Source organism: Rhea pennata, chromosome 9 (assembly GCF_028389875.1).
Source record: "Rhea pennata isolate bPtePen1 chromosome 9, bPtePen1.pri, whole genome shotgun sequence".
NCBI classification, from domain to species: domain Eukaryota; kingdom Metazoa; phylum Chordata; class Aves; order Rheiformes; family Rheidae; genus Rhea; species Rhea pennata.
The window spans coordinates 11147248-11158863 of NC_084671.1; the positions used below are offsets into that span (position 1 = coordinate 11147248).

At 36.0% G+C, this 11616-nt stretch overlaps 1 protein-coding gene across 1 annotated transcript; it reads right to left on the reverse strand.

The window, feature by feature from the left end:
* Positions 1-504: 504 nt before the first annotated feature.
* LOC134143959 (cytochrome P450 2J5-like) lies at positions 505-11422 on the reverse strand. Its single transcript, XM_062582458.1, has 9 exons — positions 11252-11422; positions 10019-10181; positions 9364-9513; positions 6146-6306; positions 4583-4756; positions 4242-4383; positions 3430-3617; positions 2426-2567; positions 505-683 (listed from the first exon to the last, which is right to left on the reverse strand). The coding sequence occupies exons 1-9, from the start codon at positions 11420-11422 to the stop codon at positions 505-507; spliced, it is 1470 nt and encodes a 489-aa protein (XP_062438442.1).
* Positions 11423-11616: the final 194 nt, after the last annotated feature.

Sequence of the window (11616 nt, forward strand, 5' to 3'; positions counted from 1 at the left end):
AACTTCTGCAAAAAGACGCAAGAAAAGAACCATGAAGAAAAGAACCTTTATGAATGCAAAGGAGTGAAAAACAGCATGCTGAAATAAAATTTTAATTTGTGCATTCTTGCTGCATCAGAACAGTTCTACTACTTTAAGGTAGTCTGGTATCTGATTGAGCACACATGCAGAAAGCTCTGCTTGCCACAGATCACTTTGCTAAAATACTAGCTCTAACTCTTTGCTACTGTGAGTATGTAAATGCTTTATTTCTTTTTCCTCTAACATATTATTGTGTACTTCTATATGCCTTAGACATGATTATGTGAGCTCTGACAAGTACATTTATTTTAATTTCAAAAAGCTCAAATGTAAAAGGTTACACCTCCTAAATAAAAACTTACATATTCATTTGCTATACTGATCTACCTACATGCAAATTCCAACGAGACAGAGATCTATGCTTTTTAAATATCTATGATTATTGACTGGCAGAAGTGCCTCTGCTTTGTAGTATGTTGCAGACTAGCGTGGAATAGCACAGAGTTTATACGGATGTGGCTGCAATATTGCACCCAAAATATACTCCATGTTGATTTCTTTTGCTCCCTCAGGGATCTGGAACGTGAATGCCCGAAGTAGGTTGGTAAAGATGATGAACAGTTCAACGCGTGCCATCTGTTCACCCAAACACACGCGGTGCCCTGTAGAAAATAGGGAAAGAGAGTTAGGTTTGTAAAGCTATGTTTTGAAAAAGAACTCCAGAAAAAGTTCTACTGAGTTCCACAAATCCTGTTGATTTAAGTTAATTGTTTCCTCATATAAGGAGAGAAGGTGCTTTTGAGGGGGAATATTTACTTTTACTTACTTGAGAAACTATCTTTGGTGATGCCAACATCTGTGGGTTTCCCTCCCCTCCCCCTTTTCTGGCGCATGTATAAGATTCTTCGTTTTCACTTTTGCTCTTGTTCTCTCTGTGTTGTTCTGTGACAACCATAAAGAGCTTCTCAGTTAAGGAGTCAGTTTTCAAAAGGCTTCATATATAGTAGAGGCTTGTGCCTTTCAAGTGGGAGTTGAGGGGCAAGAAATGGAAAATTGTGGGATACAGTTCTGAAGATAAGTAGGAGGATGTAATTAGGCTTATTCCAGTGTTGTTAGAAAGCAAGAACTACTGGATTTGGTCCATACAGCACAGTATCCTGTCTCTCTGTCCAGAGCAGATATTTGGGGTAAGGGAATGAAACCTAGCCGTACACAGAGCAATGTATAGACTCAATGACTCATTCCGGCATATTGTTTTCACAGTGTATTTCAGCATTCATAGATTATATAAACAGACAGAACCACCACCAAAGCGAGTAAAAACGAAAATTTCCTATGCCTTGATTAAAATGGTAACTTAAATTAGTTGTCTTCATTCATGTAAACTGGTGGACATTTGGTGAGCAAAGGAGGTAAGATGCTAAGTTATTTTGCAAACATGGTTTTAGGATTTAGAGGCAATTTGGGCAGATGGCTTTGAAAATTGGATTTACTATGCTTAATCTGACTGCTTTGTACATTATTTAGTGTAGTAATTGCCTTTCAATCTGCAATAAATGAACAATAGCATAATCTTTCACTGTAACATGAAAAGTTCTCAGCTAATATTGGTTTGGGGAGTAAATATACTTCTCGGGTTTTTGTTTAATTTTTATATTTAATTTTTCAGGAAATAATGCCAGCTTTCTTTGTTGTGCTCCTTTCTCTTATATTCAGGTTATTGGAGAGGCTGATGAGAATACTCTCCAGGCTACATTTTGTTCTGTTTTTCACTGTTTTTTTTTTCTTTCTCCTTTGCATTGTTGCAATGTAAGTTAGATATTTCTTATTGAACATCACAGCATTGCTTTTGAAAAATCTTGATTTAATTTTTTCTGATTACAAAATAATATTCTATTGAAAAGACTGGATTTCAAGTTTTATGGTGATACTAGAGAACCTGTTGCTGGACTATTAGTATAGGTTTGGGGAAACAAAGTTTCAGTTTCCTGCCTTGTCACGTATTTCCTGTGTATATTTTGAGAAGACACGTTACTTCTGTTTTTGGGTTCCCCGTTTGTAATGTGAGAATCAATCCATTTCCTGATCTGAAGGTGTTAAGAGGATTTAATAGATTAAACACTGTGAGAAGCTCAGATATCTCGATAGTGGGGGCCATACCTGTACCAAGAAGATAGCATTATGTCTCCTAGCCATAAATATCCTCTGTTCAAACGTATATAAACATAAAATGCAAGCTAATATTTGTGGCCCTTGCAGCAGAACACCTGAATTTAAATCTTTGTGTCAAACATACTTTTATAAAAGTGTGTTTCTGAAGTCGTAGAATTGAGAAATTTAGAAACAATATTTTTAGCTCTTCCCCCAAGAGATAGTGAACAAGATTAAGATGTCAGGACATTACCTGCTGAGAAAGGTAAGAATGATTCTTTATTTACAAAATTGCCATCCAAATCAAGGAAATGATCTGGATTGAACTTCCAAGGGGTTTCCCAGTGCTCAGAGTCATACACAACAGAGTGCAAATTTGGTAATACAAGTGTGCCCTGCAAAAAGAAGCAGAGATTATCTTTTCCATGTGTGATTGAATCCTTGTTGGCCTTTCTTTCTCTGTAGTAGATAATGTCATCCTGTATCTAGAGCCCTGTATTTGGATTCTGCTTTGCTTTTTTTCTATAGGTTTTACATCCATGTGTAATGAACCATTGTATCTTCTGTTTGTTGTAAGGTACATGTCTGACTTTGTCTATTTGTTACCTCATGTCAGGGCTACTTAAGTATTTTCCTGTCTGAGTCAAATTGCAGCTTGGATTGTTTTAGATACTCATCAGACTAATCATATCATGTTCCATTTATTGTACTTCTCACTGTGTCTTTCAATTCCACCATGTCAAATTTATGCTAACTGTCTTTAGGACACTTGCATCATCTCATTGTGCGTCTTGGATCTGTGTCTGTGTACTGAGCTGTCATTATCTTAAGTGTGTGGATTTATTTATTTATTTATTTATTTATTTTCTTGGTCAGGGATGATCATTGGTAGCTCCAGGTAATGTATGACAGTTAACTAGCTTGAAATTCATTAAACCTCTTGTCTTCATCACTCCTTAAAACATATGCTCTGCTTTTATATCCAGATATCAATCCTATTTGATTAGTAGGAAAGGAGGGACTTAAGTTTTTGTGTTCACTCTTTGCTACTTGTGGCATTAGCCTTTTCTTAAAACTTCCTTTTGCCTGCCTTTATGTAGACTTACCCTTCATTCAGGGCAGTCAGCTTTGTTTCCTGTCTCTTACGTGCCATCACATACTTCCAAAGCCAAATTAGGAACTGCAGATGATAATGTGATATAAATACTAAATATTAATAAGTGAAAGCCGTAAGAAACACGAATAAGCACTCTATACCTTTTTAACGTGAAAGCCCATCAAAGTTGTATCTCTCACACATTGTCGAGGGACCCCAACAGAAGTAATGTTGCTGTACCGCAAAGTTTCATGAATCACAGCATTTGTATATGGCAGTCTTTTACGGTCTTCATAGCTGATTAGTTGGGAGGGTTCCAGAACAGCTTCTATCTCTCTCTGAACCCTTTCTGCAGAAGAATGAAAATATTTTACTTTCCTTTTGTTCCCTGCAGTTTTCTGGTTGCGATCAATGTTTGGGGAAACAAGAAATTGTGTTGCTGTAAAATACCTTGGCATGTGGTTTGACTGCTGTGTGGGTTTCAGTTCAAAAAGGGCATATACCCAGAGCACAAGATGATCTCTGATTTAAGACATATCCCACTTGGTGATGAATGTGTTTCAAAAATCAGTTTAAACTTTGAAATGACAGGCATGATTCATTTTTATGAATACATCAGACTAGGTGCCTTTTTAAAGCTTGTCCACTTTGAAGGTTAGAGAGAGTCTTGGTTATGTACGAAATTATGTCTTTAGCTTGCTATTCTGCCTTTGTTTTATTTCACTAGAAGGGGATGGTAGTGACTTCTGTAAACCTCTGCTTGTGTTGCTTCTTAGAGAGCTGATGGCATGTTTGTTTCATTGATTAAACTTTAATTTCTTAGCTCTCAATTACTGACATATCACCATCTGTGTTATTCATTATTAATAGTTAATTCTGATTCATTTTTAAATGGCTGAACTAATACACTGTAATGATGTTCATTATGATATACTATTGAATACAGTTCTCTCTGACACTGTATTTTGCTCACCTTGTATTTCTGGGTATTTTAGCATATAGAGCAGTGCCCAGAGAAGGGTGGTGCTTGTTGTTTCTGTCCCTCCCAGCAAAAGATCAACCACAGTCTGAACCATGTTGTCTGTATTAAAAGTAGAGGTAGGGTCATCTTTGGTCTGTAGGGAATATTCACAAGAAGTGGATGATTTTAGGCATACTACTGGTCATGTAGAAATTGGCATTGCTTGATGAAAACAGCAGTCCATCAAAACACCTTTTGTGCCAAACAAATGAAGTATGCCTGTAAAAATTCAGCATGTATTTGTAGGAGGCACTAAAGCCAAGGAGGGGTTAGTGTGATAACCAGATACTTACTTTTGCTATTTGAGCCAAGTAGAAGTCAATGAGATCCTGTGGATCGCCTCCATTCTGTCTCTCATGAATCTGGACCTCGTTCATAACTAAATTATGCATGAAACGATTGTACACAAACACCTGCTGATGAGGTCCTGGGAAATGACGCATAAGACATGGAAAAGCATCATACATCTGTAATTTGAACAGAAAGGAAAAATACGTGAGCGCTTTTAAACTGAGAACACAGTTCTGGTTTCCTGATAACTGTGTGGAATTGCTGCAATGCATGGGCCTCAAATTAGGATGAGAGGCAACAGACACAAGTTGGAATATGGGAAATTCTAAGTAGATGTAAGCGCTTTTTTTAATTTTAATTTTTATTTATTTAACCATGAGAGTGGTCATATACTGGAACAGGTTGCTCAGAGAGGCTATGTGGAATCTCCATCCATGGAGGTGTTCAAGACTTGACTAAAAATAAAGTCCCTGAGCAACCTGCTTTGAGCAGGTTGTTAGACTTGGTGTCCTTCAGAGGTGCCTTCCAACCTAAATTATTCTACATTTCTAATGGGGATTATGAAACCCTTACGTTGCCCTGTAAGTGAACTGTCAGTGAAGAAAACTTGTTTGGGATTTGTTAATGACCTATTGATAATATTCAGCAGTCTAATTTGTAATGATTGTGTTTAGGGTCAACATCCACTTGCCGAACATTTTATCCTTAATAGAGAGGTGGGAGACTGAATAATTGTATGGAAGCTGACAATTCTCTCAACCTTGGAAGAGATTTCTCTAAGAGAGACTGGCAAGTGTATTAGGGAAAAGCCTTTTTTTTTTCTTTTTATTTTTTAAATTTGTTTGTATGTTCTGTTTTGGATAGGCTTCAGTCTCTAGGACTATGGATAAAACCTTTGTTTTAGTTATGCCTATAATGAGAAATCTATTGGCCAGCACAAACCATGTAACCTGTCCTTCTCCATCATCACTGACATGTCAACACCATGTGATGAGTGGATATCAGCTTACAGGAGAGCAGGGAAATGATTATATTTTACCTTTTTTACCTATCTGATAACACAGCAGGGAGTTCTGGAAAAGGGTGGGATCAGAGCAATTGTGGGCTGAATCTGGCTCACAAGTAGGAGGCTTTCCCAACTTTGATTTTTTTTTTAACTCTATTTTTAAGGCATCTCTGTGTGGAAGTGTTGAAGGACCTATTACAGTGAATAAATAAATAAAGTAAAGCTAACATGCCATGTCAGCACAACCTAGGTGATAGTTAGGCTTTAAAGAACTAAAGGTAGTTCTTAATTTGAAATACATTGTATATTTTGGAACTGCTAAAAACAATAATGATTTGAATTTTTAAGACCCACAGGTTACTGACATAAAGAAGGAATATGAGCAAGTCGTGAGATATACAAGGTAGATGCTAACTTAAACAGTATTTTGTAGAGCAATGGTATAGAAAGGTTTGGGAATAATGGTAATTGGAATAAACTAGCGTTTAATTAATTTGTTTTAACTTGTGAAGCACTGACTTGCTTTAAAGGAATGAGAACAAGAAAATTAAGTTCTTACCCTTCCCCAGATAGTAGCTTGAAAGTAGATCACAAAATGAACAGCTTTGATAAGCTTGCCGAAAGATTCATCCTCACTGGAGAAGCGATGGCCAAAAACCACAGCACAGATTACATTTGCAATGGCATGGACAATGAAAGTATGGGGGTCAAAAGGTTTGCCTGTGAATATAACAAGTACTAGTGAATATCTCTGAATAGACTACAGTGAGAAAAATGGAAGAAGAGGAAGAACTAACAGTGACTAGCACTAACAGTGACTAGTTCAGAGGACAGAAGATCACACTACTTCTAGGTAAATTTCATACAAGTGAACTCAAGTTTAATACAAATTAAGTGGAAGATTATAAGCGTAATTAAAGTGTAATTAAATTTTAAATTTGCTTTTTAACTCTTGTAGGATTTGGTGAATGTTAGTTTTGAGAAGACAGATGTTAGGTCTCTTTTTTACTCTCTGACTTGTGGTAGTTAGGTTTGTACAGCTTACATTCAGCTGTAATCTTTTTCCCAGACTGAAAAGGCAGAACTCGCATAATGCTTATTTTAGAGGGTGGAAAACAGCTCCTGTGAAAAAGGGTTAAGGCAGCAGTTTACATGAGGTGTTATATAACAATATATGTCTGTATTTGTATTTTTAAAATGTTCTTCAGATTTAAGATATAGTTTTTCCATTTTATAAATTTCTATATTCAATTTAAATTGGTGGAACACATAAGAATCTGTATTGAACATAATAATATTTAGATTTCAAAGTCAAGTGCTTGAAAGCTGGAGAAATCCAGAATCCGAGTTGTTTCTGAACTGATTTTATTCCCTTCTGTGTTCAACCTGAGTGTACTAATGAATGCTATGTAAAGTATCTTGTGAAAAAAATAATGTCTGAGTAGATGGTTAAAGAATAGTGTGCTGCATCTGGACTGTGAGTAGGCACTTCCTAACTTTTGAGTACTTAATTCTGCAGCCTGAATAATGTCTATCATATTTAGTTCGTTTCTTTGAAGCTGTTTCGTGCAGCAGTCCTCTCAACCACCCTCATCGTATCTTCTAGGAGGAGTTGAATTATGAAAGGATCTGATACCTCTGAAAAATGAAAACTTCTGGACAGTGAATTTGGAAGTAGTTTGTAGATGACACAAGAGGAAGAACTGGCAGCAAAGGGATATGAAGAGGTGAGAAATCAGTGATCTGGATTTTTGTAACCAAATGGAAAATAAAGCCAGGAAATACTTGGTCTAGCTGAAAACATGAAATTTTTTTTCAGTGAGCTAACTGTAGAAGAGGAGGAGAGGAAAAGAAAACTGCTGGGGAAGTGTCTGATGATTTTTCTTGCTTTATGAAGCAAGCTGTGATATCAAGAGGGTTTCATTTCTTCAAGTGACTTAAAAGTGCGTACAATTCTCATTGCAACTCTATAATAATAAAAAATAGACACAGAGCCAAGGGGCAAGAGAGTAATCCTCTGCCTGGAATGAAAATGAGTTTTAACTGGAAGACTATAATGATATATGATGTTGTTTGACAGGTGGCTGCCTATAATGGTGTGCACTGGAGCCAAAGTTTGATCTCAAATAGGAATTATACAAGCTGAAAATGATTTTAGAGAATTTTAGAAGGCAACTGGAAAAGAAGGAAGCTTGAGTGGTCAGACTTCTCAGTCAAGCAAGCAAAAAAATGCAGAAAACAAAGGTAAACAATTGACTTCACAAGCAGTGAGAAACTGAAGGTAATCTTTGCCCAAATTAAAAACGGGAATATGAAAATCCAGTAGTTAGTAGGAATAAACTTGGAAGCTAGCTGGAATGTATAGGCAAGAGAGAATAGCTGAACTGAAATTAAGGGTAGAGAGTGAGCGAAATGTTAACTTGATGTGTTCCAAATAAATTGAATGCATGATAAAGAGAATGAAGGAAATTTTTGCAGTTTTATAAAGGAATCTGGGTAAAAGAGCTATTGGGAAAATCTAATCAGCAATGAGTCTTAAGCTATCCGTGATGTTATGACTTGAAGCTAGTTAATTTTTTTTTCCAGTCAATAATAATATGTGATTAAAACCTTTAAAAAATATAGCTAGAGTATATATTTATGACTATTATAAGGCAAAAGTATTCCATCCAGTAAGCCTGACATTTTCAAGGATTTATTTTACTAATTTAGAAATAACGGAAAAAGAAAATTGCGAGGTAGCTTTGATCACTTGAACACCTATTTTTATGTAGCTACTATATGTCTTTATGTAAAGAAAATGCTGAATCTTAAAGTATTATTTAATCTAACAGAGAAAAGCATAGCAAGAACAAATGAACACAGGCTAAATCCAGAAAAATCCAAATTAAGTACGCATGTTAATGGCAAGGACAACTAGTGAACTGCAGTACCAAGGAAAGAGATGGATTATATATCTCCTTGACTTCAGTCCAACCCTTGCAATCCTTCTTGGAGAGAGCAAGTACAATTATTTGGTTTAAAATTGAGGAAGGATTGCCTGGAAGGTAAAGAGTTGGGCTGTATAGGAACTCTGACTAGATGGCTTATTGATTTTTCACATCTTAAAGTTTTATGAATTTCAGAAGAGAGGTCATTTTGCTGTAACTAGGGCAGAGAGAATTGGAGAGAGACATTAGGCAACTTCTGTGCATTTTCTCAGCAGTGTGGAACACGATGTGGATGAGGGATTTAGCTGTTCAGGATATTTATATTTAGTTGCTTTACTTTGGCATCTTGCTAAAATGTTATTCATTTCCATTTCATTTAGATCTCTGAAGAAGTTTTAGACAACTGAACGACAGATTCCTTGTGTTGGAGTTCTTCCTTTGCCAAATCCCAATGGCCTGCTGCCCTAGAACTACTAGGTCATGATTTTGCAGGTCACAAATTGTGTTTTTATGGAGAAGAACATAGGTTGTTTCAAAACTCCTTCAGTGGTGGGAATTGCTACCAGCTGTCCCCTGGGCTGTGTTGATAATAAACATTTTTTCAATATCCTTATTTTAAAAACAATTTTATATTGCCAACTCTGCAGACAAAATATTTTCTGTTTTTTTTTTCCGAAGAATGCAATTAAGAAGCCAGTAAAAGCCCCACTAATATGTGAAATCTTATCTGTATTGCTCATAAAATGTGTGCTGAGGCTTTCACTCCCAGAATCTGTTATATTTCAGAAAAAGCTCTAAGGTGTTTTTTTTTTTTTTTTTTTTTTTCCCTTCCTTTTAATGGATTTACCTTTTGTGTTTGCAAAGATGTCCACAAGGTGACAGGCCTCCATTTGTATTTGATGCTCCAAGTTGTTCTTACCAAGTCCCAGGCTTCTTATAACTGTCATGCCAAAGCGTCTTTGTTGCTTCCAGGTGTGCCCACTGGTTAAAAAGATACCTGAAGAAAACAGAAATACTTCTTTTGTTGCTGCGAAGAGAAATCCTTTCACTGCAGGAGACAAAATTGAATTTAAATTCAGATTTATTTCAGTAACAAAGAGATTATCATGATTTCAGATATTGCCTTTTGGTCTGTAATCGGATTTTTATGACGGTCAATGATATAGTTGCTTATAAATGTGACCCCGAAAACTCAGTGATAACAGATTTTGGTAAAGATACAGCAGCTTGTGTATAGATATCTTTACCATGAACAATCTTCTGTTTTAGAACTGATACAATGGAAGGGCAACTCCTCTAGGCAGATGCTTCTTTGAATACACTGGGAAGAAGAGAAGCCAATGATACGCCGTGTAAAAGACAAATCTTTTGGTTTTCACTTATATGCTAGCTCTAGATAATGGAACTTGTTTGCCCAATTACAAAGTTGTGTGTCAGCATGTATGGGAAAAGCATCTTTCTCCTTAACAATGTCATCTTTATTTTTCAGTACTGCAGTGTACCTTTTTCGCCCATCATGTCCGTGTAAAAAGGTGTGAGAGGTCGTCCAGAAAGCTCTTCCGAATGGGTGACTATGCCGTCTTTTACGGCTTTATATCCATTTAGTACAACCACAGGTGACTGTCCTAGCCACACTGTGTAGATATTTCCATAGAGCTTGGTTAACTGGAGAGTTAATAACAGTAAATTAATAAATGTAAAGCAGAGACATGCGCATAAAGAACCAGGCACACATACATATACAAAAATTCCTTTTAAGAGTTTTTCATAATTACAGCTAAACCTATTTGCCACCATCAAATTAGATTAAGGATTTCAACAAAGTTTTGCCTTCTGTTGTTGCATGCTTTGGGTACAGAAGATGGTTATATTTTGTCTTCTGGAAAAGCCACTAAGGACAACTCTCAAAAGAACATGTTTTTGAAAACACAAAGAGAAACAAATCTTCTCTGTCAGCTCTGAACCAAAGACCAAATGAACAATGGCAAAATTCCAGGGCTATTTTTTGTTTGTTTTAACTAAAATTATTGTATTTTCTTGCCTCTAACTTCTGAAGAAAGCAAAGAAATGTTTTTGCACTCTTATAGCTTCTCAGTATTTTTTTAATATTTTTCTCTGTTATCTTTCCTCAAATCATACTTGTATTTTCCCTTGAAAAAGAGTTTGAAGCAAATTTCTTACTTTTACAAAAGTTTTAAATTGGTTTATACAGTAGTAATGCTGTGATCTGAACAGAGATCAGTTTCTTCCTGCTCCATTTCAATAACTATTTGCGTATTGCAAAATTTTGTATGAATAAGCAGAAAGAGGTCAGTGTAGGGTATCTAACAGAGATCAGACCACTCACAGTCTCGGAACATTCTAGTGACATCAGTGTTAGGCAAAGGAAGTTCTACCAGAGATGGTTTGCAAGATGAGATATTAACACAAAATATAACAGAGAATAAAACTGTCAATGGAATATCATGCTGTTGACATTTAGAGTTTGTGATAATGTTATGTAAAGATGGCACGGTATCCAAAACAGAAAATAACAATGAATAGAGCAATTAAGATTTTTGTTTTTCTTGGAAATATTTTTACCAGTGCATGGTCTTTGTATTCTTTTAAATTGGCAGGTAATTAAACTTGAGGATAATGAAATTATTTTCCAAGTTTAGACCATTCCTATGCAATGCATAATTCAAATTAAAATATATTCAAGTGAATTTTCAGCTCTAGAAATAAATAAATACCTTAGCGAGAGTTTCTCGACGAAGTTTGAAGTCCAGCAGCCACAAGTTTCCGATGATAGGGAGGGGAATTGGTCCTGGAGGAAGTTGGCTACGCATCCATTGCAACTTTAAGAACTGCAAAATCAGCAGAGATGCTACCAGAGCTACAAAAAGCTCAACAATCCCTAACATCTTGTCAAAGTCTTTGCCTCTTGCTGTTTTTCTTTCACTGTATGATTTTCTTTGAAAATCTGGAGTTGTATAGATGAGTTCACATCTACTGATGTCTAAAGGCTATTTGCCTGCTTTAGCACTTGCTTTCACTCTGTCTCTCTGGTATAGTTTATAATTTTCCCAAGCTGAAGTCTTTAGAAAACTTTGAAATA

What these genes read in the sequence shown, in the direction of transcription:
- LOC134143959 (XM_062582458.1), bottom strand. Translation starts at nt 11,422, where the DNA reads ATGTTAGGGATTGTTGAGCTTTTTGTAGCTCTGGTAGCATCTCTGCTG. An exon ending in GTCGAGAAACTCTCGCTAAG is followed by an intron (nt 10,182 to 11,251) that starts GTATTTATTTAT and finishes TTAACTCTCCAG; the next exon opens with TTAACCAAGCTCTATGGAAA. An exon ending in AAGCTACTATCTGGGGAAGG is followed by an intron (nt 4,757 to 6,145) that starts GTAAGAACTTAA and finishes TTCAAATTACAG; the next exon opens with ATGTATGATGCTTTTCCATG.